The sequence below is a fragment of the Equus asinus genome, chromosome 9, assembly GCF_041296235.1.
Source record: "Equus asinus isolate D_3611 breed Donkey chromosome 9, EquAss-T2T_v2, whole genome shotgun sequence".
NCBI lineage: Eukaryota > Metazoa > Chordata > Mammalia > Perissodactyla > Equidae > Equus > Equus asinus.
In genome coordinates this window covers 49,713,633-49,740,625 of record NC_091798.1, presented here as the reverse complement: position 1 = coordinate 49,740,625, position 26,993 = coordinate 49,713,633, and the positions used below count along the sequence as shown (strand labels likewise).

Here is a 26,993-nt window from a genome sequence, read left to right as displayed (position 1 = left end):
GCCTCGGGTACCACGCGCCTGAGGAGAAGCGGCCCAGTCGCCCCGCAGCATCTCGCGAGATCTCGCCGGCTCAGCCCCAAGTATTGCGAATTCAGAACTTGGGGGGAAAAAAAGCGAGCAGACGAGAGCCCCTGGAGCCGCCGCGGTGGAGGCAGCTGCAGCGGGCGCATCAGGAGTCCGCGTGCGCCGAGGCAGGGCCCGGGCGCCGTCCGCAGCCTCGGCTGCCGTGGCCTGGGCTGCCGGCCCACTGACGCGCGGCCCCAGGGGCGGGGAGAGAGGGAGGCGGCCGGGGGGGCCAGCTCCTTTTCGCCGCAGAGCGGGGCGGGGGAAGGAGGTGGAGGGGTGGGAGGAGGGCGACGGAAGAGGAGGTAGCGGCGCGGAGATCTTCCCGGCGACGGCGGCGCTGAGGCGACGCGCGGCCGCGCCTGCTCCCCGATCGCGCGGCTAGAGCTGCTCGCGGGGCCCGCTACCGGAGGCCGGGTGCGGACTGGCCGCCCGCGCCCCTCGCGCGCGCCGCTCTCGCGTGGGGGCGCGCAGCAGCCTGGGAGGGCCGGGGCGCCGTGGGAGCGCCGGCCGCGCGCCGCTGCGGGACCTCGGGTGGGCGGGCTGAGGGGCGGAGGAGCCGCCGGCCCCGCCTCCCGCGTGCTGCATCCCCGGCCAGCGCCGCCGCGGCCCCGCCGAGGCTTTAAACAGCGGGACCCGCCCCGCGCCCGCTGCACTCGCGCGCTAAGTAGGCTGCCGGCGCCGTTCGTGCCGGCCCGGGCGAGCGGCGGCGAGCGGGCGGCGGGGAGAGCGGCTCCCTCATCTGGCGTTGCGGCTGCCGCCACCGCCGGCCGGGGGCGCGGAGGGCTTGCAGCCCGCAACGTCCGCCAGCCTCTCCGGGTCCGCCAGGGGTTCAGGCGGTGATGGAGCCAGGGCCCACGGCGCCCTCCTCCGGCGTCCCGAGGCTGGCCGGGGTCGGTGAGGCGCCGCCAGCCGCCGCGCTGGCCGCCGCCGGGGTGGATCTTCCCGGCACGGCCGTGCCCTCGGTGCCTGAGGATGCTGCGGCCGCGAGCCGGGCCGGCGGCGGGGTCCGCGGTGAGGGCGCCGCGGCGGCCGGGGATGGGCTGGGCAGACCCCTGGGGCCCACCCCGAGCCAGAGCCGCTTCCAGGTGGACCTGGTTTCCGAGAACGCCGGGCGTGCTGCTGCTGCTGCGGCGGCGGCGGCCAGTGCTGGGGCAGGGGGCAAAGAGACCCCCGCGGAGGGGAAAGCCAGCGGTGAAAGCGGGCCGGCTAAGGGCAGCGAGGAAGCCAAGGGCCGCTTCCGCGTGAACTTCGTAGACCCGGCTGCCTCCTCGTCGGCGGACGAGAGCTTGTCGGATGCTGCGGGGGTTGGAGGCGATGGGCCCAACGTGAGCTTTCAGAACGGCGGGGACACGGTGCTGAGCGAGGGCAGCAGCCTGCACTCGGGCGGCGGCGGCAGTGGGCACCACCAGCACTACTACTATGACACTCACACCAACACCTACTACCTGCGCACCTTCGGCCACAACACCATGGACGCCGTCCCCAGGATCGACCACTACCGGCACACGGCCGCGCAGCTGGGCGAGAAGCTGCTCCGGCCCAGCCTGGCGGAGCTCCACGATGAGCTGGAAAAGGTGAGCTCTCCCGACCCTCTCCCTGCAGCTTTCTCACCAGCCCTCCTTCCTTCCCCAACCACTGGTCCCGCTGACTGCGGGATGTGCCGCCGGCTCTCCACCCGTGATGTGGCGGGAATGGACGTGCACGACTCGCTAGCATCTTTGGCTTCAGCTGTCAAGGGTAGAATTGCAGAGGAATGTAACTTAATCTCTTAAAAGTTTGCAGCGGGTTAGGTTAGTGACATGACATGGAAGAGGCTGCACTTAACAGCCTTCTCCATCCGGTTATATCTCTCATGTACACTTTCTCACCCACGCTTAACAATTACCATCTCTCTGAATGACAGTTGTGCTTGTGGGCCCCGAGAAGGGAATGTGCAGGAGGTGAGGACGTCTCTTGGGAGAGAGTGGAGAACACCTACCATCTGTGGCCTTTTTAAAGGTTGTATTGTATGGCTTATGTGCACCCATTAGGGGTCCCAAGAGTGGGAACGTTAGTGTTCGAAGGGAAAATCTTAACAGGGTGTGTTTGTGGTCTGTAAATTATTAAAAGCTCAATTCTTGCAATCTTGAATATGCAAAGGATCATAGAAATATTAAGTCTTGGGACATGCTGTCCCTGATAATGCCATAAATCCATTTTTTTATACTGTAAACATTTTGGGAGAGGACTACATAAAAAACAAAAAATTGGCGAGGAGGGGCAGAGTCTAAAAAGGAGCAAAAGAAACAGGAGAAATGTTTTTACTGTGGAGGATGTCCAGAAAGACGTTCTGGGGTCTTGCAAAGTAATTATACTTTGTGAACAGAAAACCATCGCTATAAACTCTATTGATTTCTGTAATTCTATTTTTTATGACCATTTATGACTATTTCTTCAGGGTACACAATCGTTATTTTGAGATATGTTCATGCTTTTGAGATTTGATTAATATTTAACATTTTTATTAGCTGGGATTACTTGAAGTCACACTTTACAAGTAGATAATGACTACATTGATGGCATTTTGTGAATGCAGAGAGTTGGTACCATGTAAGTTGAATCAATCATAGTGTGGAAGAGTTTAAATACAGAAAGTATGTAATTTCTTTTGGATTTGGTTATTTGATCTCATACAGTCATTTCATACAAGACTATACTTATCCCAATGTTTGATAAATGTAACATTCATACAATTTGAAATAGTTACAGAGGTCCCAACCCTTATAGCTTATTGATTGTTTAAAAGCCTGACATCATTTAGCTTTGAACTACTGCTGTTATTCCATTGTGGTATTTTGTCATATCAGAAGAAAAACAATTTTTAAAACACTTCTTTTATTCATACTCCTGTAGTTTCTCTCCAATCTATTATTTTTTTCCTTTCAAAACTCAAAACCTTTGTAGTGTAGGTATGTAACTGATAATGTTCGTTAGAGCATTTTTATTATTATTGAAAATATTATGCAGATACATTTGGGATTTATTTCACCAAAGCTGATTAGTTTAGCAGTAAAGCAGTCTGTATTTACCTCTATGTTTTGGGAAGGCTTTTTTTAATTGAAGGATGTTATATTCCTTGAACTTGTATGCTTCCTAGGAAAGTTTTTGTTATTTTAAGTTAAATTCTCTCAGCAAAGCACTTCAAGTTCTCCAAAACTTTAGGGATTGTTTGTTTTGCATTTTTGGTCAGTTTACAGTGTCTAAAAAAGAATGCCTGTGTTGTTAGCTGAAGAAGTCACCCAGTCTCTCAGCCTCAGCTTCCTCAGCTTTCAGGGTTATTTTGAAGATTAGGAAAAAAATGCACATAAAGACCCATGTTCAGTGCCTGAAAAATAATGCCTAATGTAGTTTTTATTTTGGTCTTAAATTGGCCCTTCAGAAAGTACATAAACTCTTCGATTTTAGATTCTCTTAATTTTTACATTATTAGATGGATGTACTGTGCAAAATGTTACGTTCAGAGTTTCATTTATGCAACAAGTAATGAATTCTTTGTAGTTTTTTACCTTCTACCACTTGGTCTTTTATAGCCACCGGGTTATATTAGGTTAAATAAGCATAGAACCTCAGATGGAAATTAATTTTGATTAGAATTTAGCAAAGGGATTAAAGAAATGTGTTATATTAAGGAGTACAAATCTGACTATAGAGATCTACACTGTTGAAGGAGGATGGGAGAGGGGTGGTAGCATAGGTTGGCCAGATCGCCAGAAGCTGTTCCTCACCCTGTCTAGATTGGCTTCTGGCTTCTTTAAAGCCTTTTCTAGCCGTACCTGAATCATAATATTTAGAATTCTGTAGCATTTAATTCTATCACTTGATTGATTGTCATGTAGTCTACCTTGGTCACTAAGTGCTTAAGTGTCTACCTTGGGTCTAACTCAGTGCTAGAAACTAGGGAAGAACCAAACAACTAAAAGACAAGCACCAGAAACTTGTTAGGGGAAAGGACTATGTTGTCTTCCTTCTGCTTGAATTTCTTTCATTGCCCAGCACTGTGACTTTTTAAAGTATTTTGCCTGTAAGTCCAACTGAAGAGGAATAGTTAAGTATCCATGGTGCATCTTGCTGCCATTCTAGGGCCAGGACTCATGCGTTCTCCATTTGTCAAATATTTATTAGGGAGAGGAGTATCTTAGGTGTTGGTAGCATGGCTGTGGCACTGTGGAATGATGCAGTGATTAGCAAAACAGATACTGAGTGTCTAGACGTATGTTAACCAAATCTTTGCACAAGTAACATATTTTTTTCCAGTGCTATGAAAGAAAAGTGTAAGATGCTTAGTGAGGATATAATAGGACCTAATTTTAATTGGTGTGTTGGGGAGGCCTTTTTCAAGAAGTGTGACAATGAAGCTGAGACCTGAAGGCTAAGTTGATAATAGGGCAGAACAACCTTCCAGGTCAAAGGAACAGCATATGTGAAAGTAGTGAGGTGAGAGAGTGATTTGTCCAAAGAACTATAAGGAGGCTAGTAAAAGATTTTATTAGAAATGTAGTGGAAAATTTTTGAAGGGTTTTTTGTGAGGTAGCAACATAATCTGTTTTGTTTTAACATCTCTGCCTGCTGGTTGGAGAATGGATTGGCAGGGGCAAGAATGGAACCAGTTACATTACGGTGGTTTGGGTTACAGGTAATAAGGGTTGGTGGCAAAATGAATTGGATGTAGGTGGATTGGATGTGAGAGGGAAAGAGAAGCTGATTCCCAGGTTTTGGACTTGAGCAACTGAATAGATAGTGGTACTGTTGCCTGAGTTGGGAAAGAGTGGAGAAGAAATAGGTTTCAGGGTGAAGGAAAGAATTCTGTTTGAGCAGCCTATAAGACATCTTAGTCAAGAGTCATTTTGAGGAAGAGGGGGCAGAATACATTATATATGTATGTAAGATATATACATGTATGAAAATGTGTATATATATGGAAATGTGTGTGTATGTATATAGTATATGTATATAAATAGTCAGAATCATGGGTGTAATTACTTAGGAGAATGGATAGATAAGAGAACAGAAATAGGGTCTGGGATTGGGTCTAGAAAATGTCTAAAGGTAGGTTAGAGATTGAGGAGACACTGGCAGAGAAAGGGACGAAGGAGCTGCTAAGCTGGTGAGAAATAGTCAGGAGAGCAGTGTTAGGGAAGGTGAGAGACAGGAGTTTGAAAGAAGGCAGAAGCTCTTCAAAGTTGATGCCAGGAATTGATTTTTTTTTTTAGTATTTCAAAACATAAAACCAAAGTAATGATTCCTGCCCCTACAAGAAGAAATTCAAAAGTGAAGGTAAACAAAAAAATAAGTATTTGATGGACAACTTCAATGTGTGATGGAAAGCATGGTTATCAAATGTGGAAAAGTATAGTGGTAGACAATCCATAATAGCTCCTACTGGATTTAAAGCATTATTGAAACAGTTTTAAAAGGTAATATTACCTTTGCATAGTTGTCCTTAGGCCAGGGTTTGAGAACTTTTTGCTGCTGTTCTGTCAAGTCTGTATATGGCCTCTCTATTTTAGCCTTTCTCATTTAAAAAAAGGGGAAAGTAAAGGAGCAGCTATACAGAGTGTCTTTTACGTCTCACTGAGCTTGTTGGCTTTTTCGTTTAATTCCTAAGAAATAGGTTTTATACACATTTTACTCATGAAATGGGCTTGTAGAAGCTGAAGAAATTGCTTAATGCCAATCTCATTGAAAGCGGTACAGCTGGAATTCACACCCAGTTTTTTTCTGACTCCAATGCCAAGACATAGTAGCTCCTCTTTCTTGTTCTCTCTTCTTCCTACCTGTCCCTCCGACCTGCTCTGAGAAGGCAGGGATGTTGAAGGGGACACGTTGGGGATTACCAACATCACCTATCTATCTTGACCTCCTGAGAGCAGAATGATTACATAACTGAGAGAAATGAGGAATTCTTGTGATGATGTAATCATTGATTAATATGACTCTTTCACTAGGACCTGAGCTTGTGTCTCATTTATCTCCACACAGAGATGGGCCTTAATGGAGATTTGTTCATTGAATATATCAAGGTGGGCAGTTCTTCCCGCTTAACAAGGACTTTAAGTAAAACACTAAACAGCTGTGTTATCTTCGCCAACTCGGTATGGCTGCTTCTCTGAGTGGGCTGTGTTGATTCTTGGACAAGAATCACACACTACTAATCACTTCAGTACATAGCTTGAGTCCTTGTACATCATCCTGGAGGGACAAGAATGGGTCACATCCCTGGGGGTAGGGAGTAGATTAGATCTAGGTCTAAGTAAAGTTGGGACTCTGATAAGAAACACATTCATGTGGCAAAGTCACATTTGGACTATTTCACAATTTTGCCAGGGGCTCCACTCTGCTAAATCAATCCATGCCACCAGAGCTAAAGTGTGGTTTACCCATAATACTGTATGCATTCCCCAAGTATATGCTAACTGACTGCCCAGGTAGAAGGAAAGGTAAATTTGAGGATTTAAAATGTGGCAAAAAATCCATATACTGCTATCATAGTTGATGTCTTCTCTGTGTGTGTTTGTGTTCATACTCCAATTTCCAATCCTGTGAGACTGGAATTGAAAGGACCAAAATAGCGTTTCTTGGTTCCTCTGTGTTGAGTGTGTTTGTTTTCAAAATTTCGTTTTTTTCTTGCTGAGGAAGATTCTCCCTGAGCTAACATCTGTGCCAGTCTTCCTCTATTTTGCCCGTGTGTCGCTGCCACAACATGGCTGCTGCTGAGTGGTGTAGGTCTGCACCCAGGACCTGAACCCAGGCTGCTGAAGCGGAGCATGCCGAACTTAACCACTAGGCCACGGGGCTGGCCCTTCAATAATTTTTAATTACATGTTTCATATATGTGTTGGGATAGCCTGTAGTACTAGCCAAATTGGTTCCATGCTGAAGCAAAATGAGTATGAATGTAGTTATTTAACAAATCCTTATTGAGTACTAACAACAGCACTGTTCTAAGTGCTGGGGGTACAGCAGTGAACACAACAAAGTCGTGAAACTTTCATTCTAGTGGCAGGAGACAATAAAAAAGTAGGTCAGATGTAACTGCTGTGAAGAAAATTAAAGGTGGATGGACGGTAAAGGCTGGGTGGTGCTGTTTTAGAGGAGTTAGAAAGGACCTCTCTGAGAGGTGAGCAGTCACAGAAGGGAGTGAGGGATTGCACCACGCAAGTATCTTAGGGGAAGAACACTCTAGGCAGAGGAACTGCAAACACCAAGACCCTGAGATGGCAGTGTGCTTGAGAAACAAGGAGGCCAGCAAGACTGGAGTGACAAGAAGGGAGAGTGATAGGAGAGGCCAGAGCAGCAGTGAGGAACAAATAATGTAGAACCTTGTTGATCATAGTAAAGACTTAGGGTTTTACTCTGAGTGATGTAGGGAGCCAGGGAGCGTTTTGAGCACAGACAAGATATGATCAGACATGTGTTTTTAAGTTCTCCACACAGCAAACAGAGTGATAATACACTGTAAGGGGCTCAGGGTGGAAGCTGGGAGACTAGTCAGAAGGCCTATTGCAGTGTTTCAATTAAGATGATGGTGATTTTTACCAGATAATAATGTTTGATAAAATGGGAAGTGTTCTGATATCTGCTGGATATGTTTGAAAGGTAGACTTGTTGGGATTTGCTGATAGGTTGGATGAGGGGTATATAGAAAGATTAGTGCCAGTTTCCCCCCTGTTTAGAATCAGTATTTATGGATATGGGGAAGACTGGGGAGAGCAAGTTTGGGAGGTAGACTCAGGAGTTGGATTTCAATCCACAAATTCGCTCTATAGTGGGGCAAACACTTACACAGTTGCAGCCACTGGTTTGTGAAGTAATAGAAGTTAAGAAAATGAGCTTTAATTTGTAGCATAAAAATAAATGTGCTTTTATGTTACAAATTGCAGGTAGAACCATGAAAACCAGTAGTTTTTCAGATACCATACAGAGGGTGGGGAACTGATGGGTTGATTCCACAAAGTAAGAGTTCTAGGGTGGTGCTTTCTAGTACTGTAAGCACTAGTTACATAAGGTGTTAAGCCAAGTTTAAATTAAAATTAAAGTTAAAAATTCATTCTTTAGTGACTTGAGTCACATTTTAAGTGCTCAGTACCCACATGTGGCTAGTGACTACCATATTGGACAGTGGAGATAGAGAACGTCACATCCACCATCACAGATCTATCAGACAGTACTGTCCAGGGAAGTAAAAGAAAGTTTTTTCTTTCCCTCATTCTTCCTTTCTTTCTTTCCTTCCACATTAGATAGCTACCACTAGTTTAAAAGCGTTAAATTTAGATTTTTGTCTAATTTTGCATGGATCTTTCCTCAGAGAAAAGTGTGTAGAACGTAGTAGGCCCTCAATGAAGTATTTATTGAATCAGTGAAATATCTCTCTTTTCAGTCTGAGAATGGAGATCTGGGTCTTTAATTAGAAAGGCTGTGAAAAATTTCATAATATTGTATAGAGTGGTGGAGTTTCCAAAGCACTCTGTAGCTTTCATATCTGTATTTGGTCTTGAAATCTATCTTTGGAGGAGGTGGGTGAAGGTTTTGGAGTAGCAGTCTCATTTTGCAAGGTCGTGGTTTGCCTAAAGTCACATAACTAATACTTGGTGAGGTTGGATCTTTTTGAAACTAGGTCTCTGTCTCCCTGTCCTTTTCTTTGGACAGTGATTCCCAAATTTCTAAAAGAATCTCTTGGAGAAGAATTACAGCCTCCTTTCTCCCAGAGAGTATACCCCCTTATCTGTGGTTTTGCTTTCTGTAGTTTCAGTTACCTGTGGTTAATTGCAGTTGAAAATATTAAATAGAAAATTCCAGAAATAATTCACAAGTTTTAAATTGCCCGCCGTTCTGAGTAGCTTGATGAAATCTCAGACTGTACAGCTCTGGACATGAATCATCTCTTTGTACAGCGTATCCATGCTGTATATGCCACCCATCCATTAGTCGCTTAGTATCTCTCAATTATCAGATCGACTGTTGCAGTGTCACATGCTCATGTTCAAGGAACCCTTATTTCACTTAATAATGGCCCCAAAGTGCGAGAGTAGTGATGCTAGCAATTTGGATATGCCAAAGAGAAGCCTTAAAGTGTTTCCTTTGAGTGAAAAGGTGAGAGCTCTTGACTTAATAAGAAAAAAAATCGTATACTGAGGTTGCTCAGTAAGAACAAATCTTCTATTTGTGAGATTGTGAAGAATGAAAGAGAAATTTGTGCTAGTTTTGCTGTTGTTCCTCAAATATGTATACATAGAAGAAAACATAGTATATATAGTGTTCAGTGTTATCCATGGTTTCAGGCATCCACTTGAGGTCTTGGAACGTATCCCCTGTGGATAAGGGGGGACTAGACTACTGTATATGTAGTTTTTGAAAAGCTTTCCTTGGTGATTTGTATAGAGCCAGGTTTGCAAACCAGTATCCTAGACCATGTTGAGAGTCTTACACTTTGGTTATCTCTGTGACAATAGTATATAGTTATTTTCTTTAATGTGCTGATTCTCAAGCTTTGAAATACCCTTATATAGATAAGTGCTAACTATTTAAAGATCTGGCTTTAACCCTTAGATAACTGTATATTGAATTGCATTGTTACCAGTTAGTGCACATCTGCCGTATTTCAGGAGCTCTCTAGTCTGGGCACAATAACCTTGCAAACCAAGTAGTTTACAGATAGATGAAGTCAAAGGCTACTAGCAACTTGCCCAAGTTTCACACCCAGTAAGTGGTAGATGCTGGACTTAAACCTAGGCACATTAAACTAACCTCACATTAAACTCATAACCTAAGCTCACATGTGAGGTGTTAGGAGAAACGTATGTTGCTTATTAGGTCCCCTATTAAAATCCTACAGGGAAGTCAGACATACAAATACTAACTGATAAATTTGAATCCTGATGAGTTCACATGAAAAGTTGGCCTCGATATTACCTCTCTTTTATAGAACCTAATGGTTTCAGACATAAACCATCAGGCTTTACTATTTTAGAAATTAAGCTTTATGATAAATTACTCTTGAGTCCTGCTGACCTATAAATTTTTACAAATAACAGATTTGGTTTGTAGGCTTGGAGAGATTACGATACTGTCTCATCTATTTCAACCCCAGTTATTTGGCAGATTTGCTGATCAGAAACAAAGCTAATCCAGTAATTAAGCGAAGCAAGGGATTCACCACATCTACAAGTCGGGGTGCCTGTATAGTTACACTTTCTGTGTAGCTATAACAAATTCAGCTACCTGATATCCAGAACCAGGGCAAGTTAGAAGGGAAAGTGAACACTGGCAGAGGTGGATCCAGAGAGAGCCAGCATGTTGTAGAGACAGAAGACAAGAAAATATTGAAAAGCAGAAATAGAGTTCTCAGAAAAATACAGGTTAGAATAGCCCTTTACAGTAGACGCAAAGATAGGACCTGAGTTTTGGTTATCACAGCATCTCCATCTAGGCTAGTGTTGGCACAAAGTAACAACGGTGTTTTAAATCTTAACATAAGAGTCAAAGAGCTACACATTTTTGGAAAATTGCAGTCTCAAGTCATCCTAAAATACCAAATTTCAAGAGGCTGAAGATTAATCCTTTCCAGGGCAGGACTTTGAAAATTTACTCCAAGGGTTTCATTGTGTTTATTTATTTAAAATGTTTATTATTATTTCATTATAAAGAGAAGTTTTGGGAAATAGAGAAAGTAAGTTAGACTTCAAATCCTTAACATTTTTGCATTTTTATGTACATTTTAAAACTACAATTTTATATCCTACTCTTTCCACCTAGGATTAAATAATCGTTAGTAAATAAATAGTCAGTTTTATGTCGCCCATAGTAATCTATTTAAGTGAATGTTTGAGATGTGTATATACACACACACACACGTACATCATAGAATACATGTACCGTAACTTTCATTTTCTCTTTGTACATTATTTAGTCCATTTACTTTTATTGTGATTTGGTTGTAATTAGGCCTGATAATTTTGCTGTTTGTTTTCTGAGGTTTTTTAGATCTGTTTTCTGTTCCTCTAATCCTCTTTTCCTGCCGTCTTTTGTGCTAATCAGATATTTTTTAGGATTCCATTTTAATTCTTCTATTGACTTTCTAGCTATGTATCTCTTTGCATTGTTATTTTAGTAGTTGCTCTTCTTAGAAAGAATATTGAATTTCTTCAGCTAAAATATAGGAATTTTAAAACAGAATGCTTTGCTTTTCTTAGTGCTCTGGTTGTCATCTACTTGATAAACCCAACAATATACTGTTGTGCTTTTTGCTTTCAACAGTTATATGGCTTTAAAGAAAAGAGAAGAGAAGAAAAATATATGGTATTTTATACTCACATTTATTTCCATTTTTTTTTCATTTCTTCTTATAGATCTGTGTTGCCATCTGATACAGTTTCTCTTCATTGAGTACTTCTTCTAATGGAGGTCAACTGGCCACAAAATTCTTTCTGTTTTTGCTTATCTGAAGATGTCTTTATTTCACTTCACTTTTGAAGGATAGTTTTATTGGATGTAGACTTGTTGGTTGACAGGGTTTTCTTCTTTCAGTCCTTTTAGTATGCACTTTCAATGGCTTCTGGCCACCATTGTTTCTGATAAGAAGACAGCCATTAATCATATCATTGCATACCTTTGTATGATATATTGGTTTTCTCTGGTTATTTTCAAGATTTTCTCCTTACCTTTGGCCTTCAGCAGTTTGACCGTGGGTAAGGTTGTTTCTCTGAGTGTATCCATTTTGGGTTTGTTCAGTTTCTTGTATCTGTAAGTTAATGCTCCTCACTGCTTCCTCCTTATGCCATTTCCGTTCTGCTGTTGAGTCCTAGTGAATTTTTTCATTTCAATTATTGTGATTTTTCAGATCTAGAATTTTTAATTTTTACAATACAGCTTCCATTTCTTTGTTGAGATTCCCTCTCTATTATTCACTGATACCATATTTACCTTTAATTTTTGAGTGTATTTATTATAGCTATTTTGAAGTCTTTGTCTCCTAAATCTAACATCTGGCCCCACTTGGAGGTACTTTCTAATGATGGTTTTTTTCCTCATGATGGGTTATTTTTTCTTGTTGTGTAATATTTTTGGGTGACAATTGGATATGTAGATAATACCTTGTAGCAATTCTGGGTTATTTTTGGTTTATTTTTATATTCTTCTAAAGATTATTGTTTTCTGTTCCAACAGGTACTTAACTTGCCTTGGCTCAAACTGTAAACTGGGTCCTCTCTGCCTGCTATGTAGAAGATGCTATCTTTTGTTTTATTGTTTCCAGCTGGTGCTCTTTTAGCCTGGCTCACTGGGGGGTGGGGTGATGGGGGATGGGGGGAGTTCCCCTTTACCTGTGTAATTTAGTGGTCAGCTGAGATTTGAGGCTTACGTTCACCGTCATTCCATTTTTTTCTAGAGATTCCCACCTAATTTCCAATTCCTTTCCTGGCTTTTGGGCTCTCTTCTCTCATATTTCAAGCTAGTAAGGCTTCACTTTCAGCCATCCACCTTACACGCAGTTGGGGAGTGCTCGCAGTTAAAAAAGGCAGCAAACTCAGGGATTTCACCCAGAGCACTCGTATCTATTAAGAGTATTTCCTTTCTGGTCTTTGCTTTTTTTCCATTCACCCTAGGTTCTTTTTCATGCACACATAGTTTAGCTGTCAGTCAGGGATTTAAATCTTGGTCTTTACACTTTCTACTTGTGTGACCTTCAGAAAAAGGACTTGCTACCTCTGATCCTCAGGTTGCTTCTAGAGAAAATGGGATAGATGATAATTCACAGTGAGAAATATCATATATTCATGTGAGAAGTACATGAAATACCAAGTGCATCTCATCCACTAAATGTAGTTTTTGTTTTCTACTTAATAAAAAGCATGTATATTGCTTTTTTAATATTTTACCCATTTATGATGCCGCTAGTCATGTATGTAAATCCTTGACAACTTTTGGTTCTTCTTATTTTAAAAGTAAAACAATTTGAAATGTAGATCACATAATTATATTATTTGATACTGGAAGGTTTAAGTTTTCTGGTAATTTGAATTAAAATGTTTTCAAGCTGTTTCTCTTCAGGTTCTTAGTTTGTTGACATTAGCAACTTGTGTAGGATTTGAAATGATGCATAAGTTATGCTATTCTTAACATATTCTATTGTAACTCAGTCTTGAATGATTAGTAAAGAAGAACATGATGGGCTAGGAAGGGGACTGAATTTTTTGACTGCAATCAGCAGTTCTGACTTGGTTCATTGCAAAGTCACATGGTCACACCATCCACTTTTATCTGTGGCACTTGAGTTTTGAGCTTTGCATTAATGCCACTGGATATTAATAGACCATTGTTAACCAGAGCAGATTGGATTCCTGTAAAACAATACTTTGTTTTGAGTGAGTAGTCTGTATGGGAGCATTACACTGAATACACCAATCACCGACAGCACGGATAGGAAGTGTTGGTAGCTTTGGGATGATATAATTGGCTAGTACTTAATGAAAAAATTGTTAGAATAAACCCAGCTACTTTGGCTTCTCAATTTGCATATATATGCATCCATTTTTAGTTACTAATTTGGCTATGCTTTGTGATATTAATTTAACATTTTGGCTTACCTTAGTATTAAGCAGATGCTATTAAACTATATGAGAAATTGTTATCTTTAATGTATCTTTATCAATTCTTTAGCTCAGAAGTTTGTTTTTAAGATACAAATAGCATTTATTGGTGAATGTTATCATTTTTGAAATGTAATTTTGGATTTATTTAAATCAACAATCTACTTGTAAACAAAGTGATAAGTTCCTGTATATTAAGAGTACACTAAAATAAAGATTCTCCATTCCACTGGCTATCATTAACAGTGATTTAATTTGCTTGAAAAAGCTAAATCCAGAAGTTTTGCTTCTATTCTCAGACCATGCGATCTAACATTAACCCTAGCTGGTCCTGCTGTGAAGTACTTACAGGTGCCACCAAAGGAAGTAGCCAAGAGCGGAAGCTGTCATTTCCTAAACACATTTCTAGTGTTAGAGAAGTTGCAGAATATTTGTAGCAGTGTGAATGTTGGTCATCAAAGCCGCATTCTTCACACTGTACTCTATGGACTTGCGATGGTGTAGGTGATGAATCCTTTATCACCATGTAGAGTGGGGATGCCATATTTGTATGTAAAGGTGAATTTTTTGTTTTATTTTTCCAGAGGTAATCTTAAACTCTCCAAATATCAAATTACAAGAAGCTATGTAGTAGAATCTAGATTAATGATGTTCTGCAGTATTTATTTTTATGTATTTGTTCAACACCCAGTTATTTAAGCTCATGACATGGGCAGTTGGAATAATAGTTCACTTATTTGTTATTTATAATAATAGTGAAAGTTTACTGAGCACTTACTCTGTTAATGTCAGGCAGTGTTATCAATCACTTAACGCATTTTCTGGTTTAATCATTTTGTGTGTATGTGTATGGAATATAGCAGAAAAAAAAGACATAAAGCATAAATGTATAACTTAATCAAATGATCATCACTCAGATCAAGAAATAGACCATTGCTGGCACCCCAGAAACCCTCTGTGTACTCCTTTCTAATCATATTCCACCCCCCCCCCGCCCCTCGCCCGAAGCAGCAGCTGTCCTGACTTAAAGGTGAGCATTTCCTTGGGTCTTGGTCTTGATCTTTTTTTTTTAATGGATTTTGTCACCTTTATGTATTCCTGAAGACTATTAGTCTAGTTTTGCCTGCTTTAAAACTTTATATAAATGGAATCATACAGTATATATCATCTTTTGCTGTTATGTTTATATTTGTAATTCATTCATTTTTATTGCTATTTATCTTCCATTGTATGAAATGCTGTAGTTTATTCTACAGTTATGGATGTTTGGATTGTGTCTAATTTTTGGCAATTTTTAACAATTCCAATGTGAACATTTTTGTACGAGTGTTCTGCTTCATATAAATATTCTGCATCTATAGGGATATACCTAGGAGTAGAATTGCTGGCTTAAAGGGTATGCATATTTTCAACTTGAGAAGATAATGTTCAAACTTTTTTCCCAAAGTTGCTTATACTCCCACCAGCAGTGTATGAGAGTTTTTGTGTTCTATACAATCATCATATTTTCTCACTTCATCTTCTCAGTGTGGAGTAGATAATATTATCTTCATTTTACAGGTGTGGTAACTGAGGACCAGGGAGGTTGCTAGAGTTTCCATAGCTTGTGAGTAGCAGAGTTGGAATTTGAACCCAGATCTAACTTGGGAGCAGACACTTTAAATTTCAGTTCTCCTATTTCAGGATATTATTTGAAAGGAGAGATTGCCCATAAAGGCTCAATATTCATTTACTATGTCTTCAATAAAGATGACAGAAAAGGGCTGTGCCCTTGTGGACCTTCCATTTTAATACATATTGAAGAAGTGGAGTTGGGTGCATAGATTATAAAAACTGAGTAAATAAAAAGATAATTACAGACTGTGATATATGCTATGAAGAAAATAAAAGAGGAATTGATGAGAAGAAACTACGTGTTGGGTGGTCTGGGAAGGAGGAGGCTACATTTAGGCCAAGACCCCAAGGATGAGAAAGAGGCAACCATCGTCAAAGTGCGTTACACGCAGAGGGAACAGCAAGCAAAAAGTCCCTCTGGAGAAAATACTTTAAAACCAGTGTTTCAGCAATAAAAGCAATATTATATCAAATTAAATATGATAGTTACAATTCTTTCAGTTATTTTCTAACTTAGAAGCTAGAAGTCTGAGTGGGTATAAAAACCTTCAAGGAAAATTAATAGAAATAGGAAAGTGGCCTTTGGTTGGAAAAATACAGAAACTTCACTTCTAAAACAGTCAGACTAATATTTATCTTTTCTTTAATCATGTCAAGTCTTATCATGTGTGGTAACAAAACATTGATGACAAATCTCAAGAATTCTGGTGAACAGTTTTACTTTTCAAGCCTTCCTTGCAGGGCACGGATGTGTAGGTGGGACCAGGGGTCAAGAGGTTGCAGTGGTAAAGCCTGAGGGAGGAAAGAACCTAGTATAACCTGGAACATCTGATTATAGGAGTTGCTAGCTTGAGCAGCTAATGTGGGTTTTTAATTGGAAAAGGATAAATCCTAGGTAACATAGAAACTGAGTGATTGGCCTATTTTCTCTACCCTTTCTACCACAATAGTCTCCAAATAAACTTCTAAAGTTAAGTAACATGCATAAGTCTATCTGCTACACAACTGCATATTTAAATATTTGACATGCCTGCCCAGATGGATTATATCTGGACACTGGCAGTTTTTCCCCTCCGTAGGTGGTCCAGTGCAGCTGTCTGTAACAATGCTATAGGGCAAAGAGTTTCATAGACACTGTAGACCCTGGGGGAATTTATTGAAAGCACAAGAGATTTATAAAATCCTTTCTAGTGACATCCAGTGCAGAACCTCTACTGTTGTTTTTATAAGGACCATGTCAGATGCCCTTAGGTTCTGTAGATTTGAAGGTAGAGGAAGGATGGAAAGATGAAGCAAGGGGAAGAGTGAAAATAGCTTGGGAATTGGGAAGTTCAAGCAGGACAGTTTCCTGAGTTGGGTGATTTGTCTATCTTTTGTCCTCTTGCCCAAAATAGATACCTAAAATAATTTACCTTGGCTCACTGTAATATGTGGAATTCTACCATTTAGAAGATTCTCTGTACTGCTCCATTAATAGTTGCATGATTTTGGGTAAGTTAACTTCTCAAAAGACTATTTCCTCATTTGTTAAGTGGGGATTATAATACCTACCTCTCAAAGATGTGTCAATTCAGGGAAGTAGGACCTGCAAGCATTTAGGGAAGTGTCTGACACATCGTAGGCTTTTAGTAAATGATGGCTGTTATTAAAGTGAGCCAGACAGATTATGGAGGTCTGACATGCTGAGAATTCTTAGTTTATCCCATTGGTAATCGATAACTAGATCTAGATTATGTACAACTGTATTTTATAAGAAACTCTTGCTTCTTGAAGGCAGAAGCTACTATTTCGTATCTTGCAATATTAGTACAAAAAAATCCGGTGTATATCACAATAAACGTAGATTGGGTCGTATTCTATGCCAGGGTTCACCTCACCCCTAAATATGCAAAAACAAATTATTTCCTAACCTTCAACCAATTCTTACCAAAATTGAACTCTTTGAGTCATGGGGGAAAAAAATCATCCATTATATTTTCCAAGTGTTTGTGTAGTTATAGGAAATAGTAAGGGAATTGCTCAGAAACAGATGGAAATAAAGTGTATTTAATTACTAAGGCAGCTTGTTACACTGCTAACTAGGCTTTCTCATATTACTTTTCATTTAGTGCAAGTGTTAATTTGGGATAGAATTTAAAACTTAACTTCTGGAAGAGAGTGTTTCAGTTTTATTTTTTTGTGATCTCCCTTAATGTTGGACTTGTGACTTTTTTGGTGGTTGTAGTTGCCAGAATTATTAGATAATGTGCTCTACCAGCATAATTTAATTGGATAACTTGAATAAGGGTAAACATTTTCATGTGTTTAAAAATTTTTGTATTCTCTACTGTAGCTACTACCCTGTACCTAGCACCTTCTTTTAAATAAGTAATTGTTAAATACATTAAAACTTTATGTATCCCCACTCCCCATTCTTTTCCTGTTCATATTGTTTTTTTTCTGGCAGTTTAGATTATTTGGTAAGATTGATTTACTGTGTAGAAAGGAATATCAATTGTGATTGGGATCTAAATTTTATTTCATAGATCAAAGTGTTAGAAAGCAGTTTAGTAGTTCTCTGATCTTCATTCAGCAAGGTGAATTTGTTTGACCCATATTTTGTGGTTGCAAAAAAATGATTAGTGGGGCCGGCCCCATGGCGTGGTTAAGTTCACATGTTCCGCTTTGGTGGCTTGGGGTTTGCAGGTTTGGATCCTGGGTGCAGACCTACACACTGCTCATCAAGCCATGCTGTGGTGGCGTCCCAGATACAAAATAGAGGAAGAGTGGCACAGATGTTAGCTCGGAGACAGTCTTCTTCAAGCAAAACAAAAGAGGAAGATTGGCAACAGATGTTAGCTCAGGGCCCTTCTTACTCGCCATAAAAAAGAAAAAAAGATTAGCCAATAAATATAACTTTGTCTTAAACTATCGCATATTTATATCCTATTTTTCTTTCTTCCTTTGTAATTGTCTTCATCTTTAATAAATAATCAGCCTTGTTTTTTATTTTTTGGTACACAAATACCTTATCTTATGTGAACCTCTCATTAACTCTGTAAGTTAGTATATTAAAGAATCACTTTGTAGTTAAACAGAGGTGATGCTGAAAGCAAATTTTGTTCCTTTAAGTAAATGGACCTTTACACAGAAGTATAGACTCAAGTGCGTCCAAAAAACATGATCAAGATTTAATGCAATATATTCTTCAGAGACGCAGTGGAGGGGACAAAAGGAAGAGGATCCTTAGTTGCAGAAGTTGTCAAGGGATGCTCACTGGCATGGACTTTGGTCCTCCCGTACTGTGATGGGTCTGGACTTCTCAACATGTGCTTCAGGAGCATCATTGACTGGGCCCCGAGAGCATGTGTAGTCCCAGGGACCTGCTGCCCTTGCTCTGATAGGGTCAACTGAGTGTGTAGTCTTTTTGTTGAAACGTGGCCAGGCATTGAAAAGCCAGGACACCTAGGAATACGTTTCCTATTAATTCTTTTGAAATATATAACTACAATTGAGCCATACTCTCACATTTCTAACATGGTGCTGGCATTTAAATTTACTATATTATAATCACATTGTATCAGTTAGCTTTATAGCCAAGAGCTAGAAGCCTCATTTGCTTTAGGTGGCTGTCTTACTATAAATTGATCTTTATTTAGAAAACCTCAAGACTCCAAGGAGATGGTGCTGGCGGGCAAGGATTTTTATCTCCGTTTTACAGATTAGGAAACTGATTGTCAGAGGTTGTCACTTGAAAAGAAAGTTACTACTGAAAAGGTGCTGGACCTTTTTTGACTGGGTTCAGCATTTAATTTAATAGAGACTACTTCATAGAGTAGAAAATACCCCAGATTTAAGGTAGAAGACCTATCTTTCATCTCTAGCCTCTACTATAAAATATCATCTCTAGGAGGGTTGGAAAGTACCTAGTAGGTGCTTGATAAAATTGATTAATAAATATTTGTTTAATGAATGAATAGAAGGATTTGACTGTGGTTCATACCCAGAAACTGCTTTTTGCAAATGCAGAATCTTTTTTTTTTACGCAAGAAAATAATTTATTGACTGGAAATGTTTTCAGAGTTATTGATGATTATTGGTTTACTTGCCCAATTATAGCTCTTAATTATGTTCCAAATGAATATTTTGTGGTAATTAACTAGCCAAGTAAACATGGAGAAGTCTAATCTGTGTCCCATCTAGACATTCTGCATACATGAAGAAAAATCTGGCCAAATTTCACAGGTCTCTATTAAAAGTGTTAATTTTTGCATTTGGGAAAGTTTTTTTTAACATCATTCTATTAGTGAACAAACAAATGGCAGAAGGCTGGCTGCTAGATTTAGAACTGAAACGAACTGTCTGCAGGAGACGGTACAGCATCTTTGGGGTTCTTTTCAACATTGCTATTGAGTAGGTCCTGGTTTGTTTGGAAAATATTTAATCAAATTTCCAATGCAACCAATTCTAGGAGCTGCTGCTTTTTTTTTTTTTATTGAGTTATTGATAGGTTACAATCTTGTGAAATTTCAATTATACATTAATGTTTGTCAGTCATGTTGTAGGTGCACCACTTCACCCTTTGTGCCCACCCCCCACCCCACCTTTCCCCTGGTATCCACTAAACTTCTTGGTCCATAATTTTAAATTCCTCATATGAGTGGAGTCATACACAGATTATCTTTCTCTTGCTGGCTTATTTCACTTAACATAATTCTCTCAAGGTCCATCCATGTTATTGCAAATGGAATGATTTTGTTCTGTTTCAAATGCAGAATCTTAACAGAAGAAAATCAGAAGTTACTTTGGACTTTTTAATATAGTAAATGCAGTTAAGCAATTGGAACATTTCCTTCTTCAAAGGGTGTCCGTATTTGAGCATCGTTAAGTCTACCTGGAAAGGATGCTGTGACAGCCTTAGACCTAATGACACACTTTGGTACAGCTTTGCTCAATTGTTCTTTAAAACACCAATAAACAAAATAACCCAAACATTTCCCCCTCCTCCCAAATAAAAAAAAAAAAAGCATGTAGATTATTGTCTTTTGCCTACCATGGCCTAAAATTACTGAGCAAAGATAACTTTTACCACTCATTTACCAGCTTAACTGTAAAAACAGAGTAAATTTGTTCTAAAAAGTGAATAGATTGGTAATAAACATTGCCAGAGATGTGTTTTATTAGTATTTTAACTGTATTCAAAAGTTGCACTGTTTAGACAATCTTCATTTTTTTCTTGCACACTGATAAACACCTTTATCTACTTACCCTGGAAAAAAATGTGATCATAAAACATTCTGATCACTACAGGATCATCTTTCCTGGATATTAACATCCTTGTCCAGTGACGTGGCAAAGACCAGCTGTGCTGCACTGTACACTTGAGATGAAAATTTTATGAACTTAGTAACTGAGATGTCTGAAGAAAGAGAGAAATAACTGACATTTTAATGTAATTTGTACTTAAAGCGTTTAACAAGGAGAACTGCATTGGTGTGCACTAATCATTTGATGAGGTTGTACATAGAAAATAATTCTGTACTCTAGGTTACAGAGCTAGTTAAAGCAGTGTTAAGGTTTTTAATTGTAATTTTTAAAAAATTTGGATAAGTATTTTTTCCTAAAGCTTTATTTTTGTCCATTATTTTAAAAAGAAATCTGATTTCATCATAGGTTGTCTCTAAAATACTGAAGAAAATTCCAGTGTTAGGGAAGAAACAATAGCTTGATTTTGTAAGAATTTTTTTACTGAAAAGTCACCATTAAACCTTAAGTCAGTCAGTGTATTATAGCTAGTGTTTTCTTTTAGGTAAAGCAGAATTGTAATATGACCTTTGATATGTAAAAGATAATTTAAATTGGTAACTTAAAAGACAAGTTAACTTTTGGATATTGGAAACTGAAAAAAACTTTGGAAATTTTTAAGACACATGCAGTGAGGAATAAATAAAATATGTTTACATTATAAAGGATTTTAATTATTAAGAACTTACTGTCTTTCTCATCAAATAATTTTTTTGATAAAGTATTCACTGCAACCTTTAGCAATTAAAAACTAATCCAAAAAAAAGAAACTATTTCCCTCTCCTTTTCATTTAGAGGAAAGTTGCTGTTTATAGCACAGTGACAATTTCTTTTTCTCATTTGGTAAGAGTTAGAATAGTAAAGATAAGAAATATCCAAGTGAGAACATCAGTATTTACACAGGGCTAAAATTAAAAGGGAAAGTCTGATCTGGAAATACACAGAAGCCATCACATTACTTATCACATATAGATGGTGTTTAAAGCTACAGGTCTGGTGAGATGACCATAGAAAGAAAATACGGAGTGAGAGAAGGAGATGGGTATAGGACCCAGTGTTGAAGGGACTCTTACTGTTTAATTGCTAGGTAGAAGAGGCTGAGAGAAAGTGTGGTATTTCAAGAAATGTTTCAAGAAAGAGGGAGTGGTCATCAGTATCGCATGCTGTTTCAAAAGTCCAGTGAGACAGGGACTGAAAAATGTACACTAGATTTGGCGCGGAGTCGTTTTCAGATGTCTTAATAAAACTGTTTTGGGGTGGTGGTGGGGTGAAACCAGGGTGGCATGCATTGAGGAACGTGCTGTAGTATTTCATTGTAGTATTTGTCATTTTGGGGTCGAGAGCATGGTGTGCAGTAAAAAGTTAACCATGATTAAAGGAGAAAGAATGATGAAGCCGAGGTGCAAATTTGAATATACAAGGGAGAGGAGAGATTATCTGTAGTGTAAAAATTTCCCTTTTCTCTACTCCCTGCAAAGAAATAATGACCGCGGAGACCAGAGTTCCCTTTCGTTCTTGTATTTTGTATTTTTCCAGAAAAGTGTTCAACTCCTCATGTCTTCTCTCCATAAGTTTCTCTTTTCATACTGTTTCCATAGCTTTACCCACTAACTCTTTATGCCTGGCCCCTCTCCTGAGATCCAGTCATGAATTTTTAACTGTATGATAGAACTCTCTGCCTAATGGTCTCATGGCTCCTCAAATTCAACATGTCCAGCTGAATTAATCATTTCCTTTTCAGGCTGACATAATTTACTAGTATCTCTATTTCTTTCGTTAAGAAATCCTTGCATTTACTGAGGGTCTGTCTCTCCTGGTCTTCCATTGTTTCCTTTGTCTCCTCTTCCCCATTTAATACGGTGTAATCCATAAAATCATTTATGCTGTTATTTTTTACTTTTTATCCATTATATGAAAAACGGTAAAAAACACAAACCCAGCATTTCTGTGAAAATGGTAGGTAGACTGAAGATTTTACTTATGTGCCTTTGTATTAGCATAATTCATAATAGTATATGTGTAAGTTTTCTGGTTGTAAGATTTTTATACAGTTTTTTTATATGTAGACAAAATGCCATATCTAACAATTTCCTTATTTCTCTGAAACTATTGTATTTAAAGAAACAAAATATATGTATTCTTTGGTTTTCTTTTACTTCAGGAAATTACTAGAATTATAAACCAAATTTCATTATATTTAAATATTGATTGAACTATAAATACTTATTTTAATTTTTTAATTATATTTTAGAGATTAATAACATTTTTTTAAATACAGCTATTAGAGCATCATAAGGAAGGTAAGTTTTCGTTTTGTGTGGACCTATCTGAATTTAAAATACCACTTCATACACACTGGAAAATCTTACTTTGTTTTTTTGAATATGATTGTTCATAGTTTAGTGGAAACTAGCATAATTATTGCTACATCTTGGAACTTTGAGGTGGAATTCTGATACACACACAGAGCAAAAATTTTAAGATGCCTGCATGCTTTTGTGTTGTTAAAAAGACACCTACATCAATACTCAACCTTGGAGAAAGTAGCCTATTAAATACACACATCTTTAGTTTTCTTTTAACAGACATAGGAAGAGAGGTATATTTTGTATATATTATAGACATTATATTTTCTTGTGATAGTTGGAGGTTATATAATATTTTAAAATCATCTTTCATAAATTAACTGAAGAGCACTAAATATCCTAGAGTGAAAACTAAGGAACTTCTGTCTACCTTAAATTTAGGTGAATTAACTGGCAAGCATTTTTGTTCTGGTTTTATTTGAATAATTGAACAGTTGAGTCGTCAGTCCCTATGAGGAGTCATTTTTTTAATTTGGGTTCGTCGTTGATGCTCTACTATCTGGAACACATCCAACAGAGGAAGTAAAGCCAAAGTGGGTTGCTTTTCTTATTCAGCTACACAGACCCTTGGTCACTTTTTTTTCCCCCTGTTTTTATATATCTCTAACAAGTTTAATTGGTTACTGGTTTACACGTTTATACCACAATGTAAGTGAGGAAGAGGGATGACAATAGGCAGATACATTGAAATGAGGAGTGACAGTCTACAGTCTGATACAAAACAGGAGATGAGAAAAATGCCCAGAAGTAGTCATTTCAAAAAGTATTTCATGACCTAGCAGTTCCACTCATAGAGGTATACCCAAAATAAAGGAAAACATATGTCCACACAAAAACTTGTACATAAATGTTCACAACAGCATTATTCATAATAGCCAAAATGTGGAATCAGCCCAAATATTCATCAAATGATGATTGGATAAACAAAATGTGGTATATCCAGACGATGGAATGTTATCCGACAATAAAAAGTAGTGAAGAACTGATACATACTTTAACATAGATGGACCTTGAAAGTGTTATGCGAAGTAAAAGAAGCCACACACACAGGTCACATGTTGTATGATTCCATTATTTCAGTGATATAAAATGTCAGAATAGCAAATCCATAGAGACAGAGTCAGTAAGTGATTGCCAGGAGCTAGAGGAAAGGGGAAATAGGGAGTGACTGCTAATGGGCATGGAGCTTTTTTTGGGAGATGATAAAAATGTAAAATTGATTTTGGTGATAACTGTACAACTTTGAGAATATACTAAAAATCATTGACTTATGCACTTTAAATGGGTGAGTTGTGTGGTATGTGAATTATAGCTCAATAAAGCTATTAAAGAATAGAAGATTGGGTCATTTGAAAATTTTTTTTTATGGGAGGGGTTCTGTATACAATGAGCCTGGGGTATACAGTAGGTAGTAGTTATGAAACTATGTTGTAGGGGAAATTTTGTAATTTATTTCTCTTAGGATTTGTTTTAAAGAATTTGTGAACTATCAGAAGTGGTTAACATTAGAGTTCACTTTTAAATTTTTAGTAATCTTATAATGACTTATTTTCCATGTATTTCACATAAGTTATAGCTATGCCTGTTAATGCAAACATGAGGATTAGTTTAAAATTTGATTATTTTTCTCTTAACATCATTAAAAAGCCTAAGTAGAGGCCAGCCCGGTGATGTGGCAGTTAAGTTCATCTGCTCCACTTTGGTGGCCTGGGGTTCACCAGCCCAGATCCCAGCCATGCTGTGTTAGGCATCCCACATATAAAGTAGAGGAAGATGGGCACAGATGTTAGCTCAGGGCCTGTCTTCCTCAGCAAAAAGAGGGTTGGCAACAGATGTTAGCTCAGGGCTAATCTTCCTCAAAAAAAAAAAAGCCTAAGTAAAATAATTTTCAAAGCAATATACTTGTTATTTATTGCATCTAACTTATTATAGTGTTTCTTCTGTTGCTTAAAAATGTAAGAATTAGCAGTAGTTAAGTTACATAAATATGGATTCTTAAGAGCTAATCTAGGTTGATAGCACTTTGGAAAACCATATAGAAATAATGCATTAATTCGAATTAAATGAGTCTGCTTGGTTAATAGATACCAGTCAAGGAAAAAAGGGAGTTTGGATTATTACATAGATTTTGCTCTGTGGTAACACAGAACTTGCTGTAGCTCATTTCTATGAAAAAATAGTTATATTCAGAATTCACTAGAAGCCAGGTATAGAACCACTGAAAATGATTTTTAAAAAAGTACTGTAGGAAATCTAGATCACAGTTTTCAGGCTTAAAAGATAATTAATTTAGTTGACTCTTCAGTATTTAAAGAATGAGTTTGAAATGTAGCTGTGTTTTGTTCCCTGCTGTTGAGATACGGGTAGAAGAAGGACGACGGGGTACTGTTAAGGACATGATTCTAAAAAAAAAAAAAAGATTTTATTTTTCCTTTTTCTCCCCAAAGCCCCCAGTACATAGTTGTGTATTTTTAGTTGTGAGTCCTTCTAGTTGTGGCATATGGGATGCCGCCTCAGCGTGGCTTGATGAGTGGTGCCATGTCTGCGCCCAGGATCCAAACCTGTGAAACCCTGGGCCACCGAAGCGGAGCGTGCAAACTTAACCACTCGCCATGGGGCTGGCCCCAGGACATGATTCTAGATCTAGAACATTTTCTTTCTGTCTCTGAACACCTCCATCCACCCTTCATGACCCTTGAAGGCACTGTTACTGGTTTGGAAATTTGTCATATGTCTTGGGTATGTTGGGACTGAACAAAAGTTGAGAACCGTGGAGAGAAAGAGAAGGTAAAAAACGAAAAACTAAGAATTATTGAATCAGAGGTGAAACATAAAAACCTAAGAAAGGAATACTAGTTGTGAAAATGTGTTGTGTCAATCAATTCATGTCTGAATCTGAGAAAAGTTATGAAAGGAAAGAATGAAGAGTCCTGAGTGACTGACTGACTGCAGATAAGGAGTGAGTAAAGGGAGTTATGAGTGGATCTTGGGATCCATAGGAATCTTGCTGTCATGAACTATAAAGGGAAAACTGTTCATTGGTGATAAGTTTTAAATTGTTAATGCTGAAATTTCCTATGTGGGAAGGATGCCAGCTAGGCAATGTGAAGATGTGGCTGGAGAGACAAGGTCTGAATTGACTGACCTAGCTAGTCTATACTTAGCAAACAGTATTCGTTGTGTTCTCCAGCCACCACCAAAGTGTAATTAAAATTTGAAATGATTAAAATCGGTTTACTGTCATGATAAGATTTAAATTTTTAAAACTCTCAATAATTAAGGTTTTCTTCTACTTTATTGCTTTACATTTTCCTCAGGTAAAATATTCAGAAACCCTTGATTCTTGGAAATCTGTACTATGTCCTCTTAAACATGGTTAAGTATGTTTAGTGATGTTTGTTTCTATCAGGTGATTTTAAATTTTAAATAATTCTTAAGCATAACTCACGTTTCCTTTTATAACCAGGAACCTTTTGAGGATGGCTTTGCAAATGGGGAAGAAAGTACTCCAACCAGAGATGCTGTGGTCACTTATACTGCGGAAAGCAAAGGAGTTGTGAAGTTTGGCTGGATCAAGGGTGTACTAGTATGTACCTGTAGACTTAATTTTAGAGTTACAGCATTGATATTTATTATAAAATCTTCCTAATATTCTCATTAATTCTCAAGAACTCTTCTTTCTTTTTTTTAAACTGTTTTATCTGAGTGTTATGGAAGACCAAATAAATAACTTAGACCTCCTTTCCTTGTGGATATTAAATTCAGTAAAGGAAACAGGACATATTTATTAGTTTACTCAAATTATACTGGATTACCTCTAAATTATACTTTATTACCTCTTGTGAATCTCACATATTTCACAAGTAAGTATGAAGCTATTAAATTGATGGGAGCATCAGAATCAAGAAAGTTGGGGAGGCAATAGAGCTGAAATATGCCTGCTTCCTTTCCAGCTATCTCATTACCTTTTGAAGAGAAATGTATAGACGTTAACAGGCAACAGAATAAAGGAGAAATCTGTTTCTTAAGTGTTGACATCACT

At 38.7% G+C, this 26,993-nt stretch overlaps 1 protein-coding gene across 2 annotated transcripts in view; it reads left to right on the top strand.

The window, feature by feature from the left end:
* The first annotated feature begins 715 nt into the window (after nucleotides 1-715).
* Nucleotides 716-26,993, top strand: part of SLC12A2 (solute carrier family 12 member 2) — a 101,239-nt gene continuing 74,961 nt past the window's right edge. The window contains exons 1-2 of one of the 2 annotated variants that reach the window (XM_070517484.1): nucleotides 716-1,640; nucleotides 26,418-26,537. In XM_070517484.1, coding sequence (XP_070373585.1) covers nucleotides 906-1,640; nucleotides 26,418-26,537 — 855 coding nt within the window. In that variant the 5' untranslated portion in view covers nucleotides 716-905. The remainder of the gene's footprint in view (nucleotides 1,641-26,417; nucleotides 26,538-26,993) is intronic. The other variant, XM_014859515.3, reaches the window with a different exon arrangement.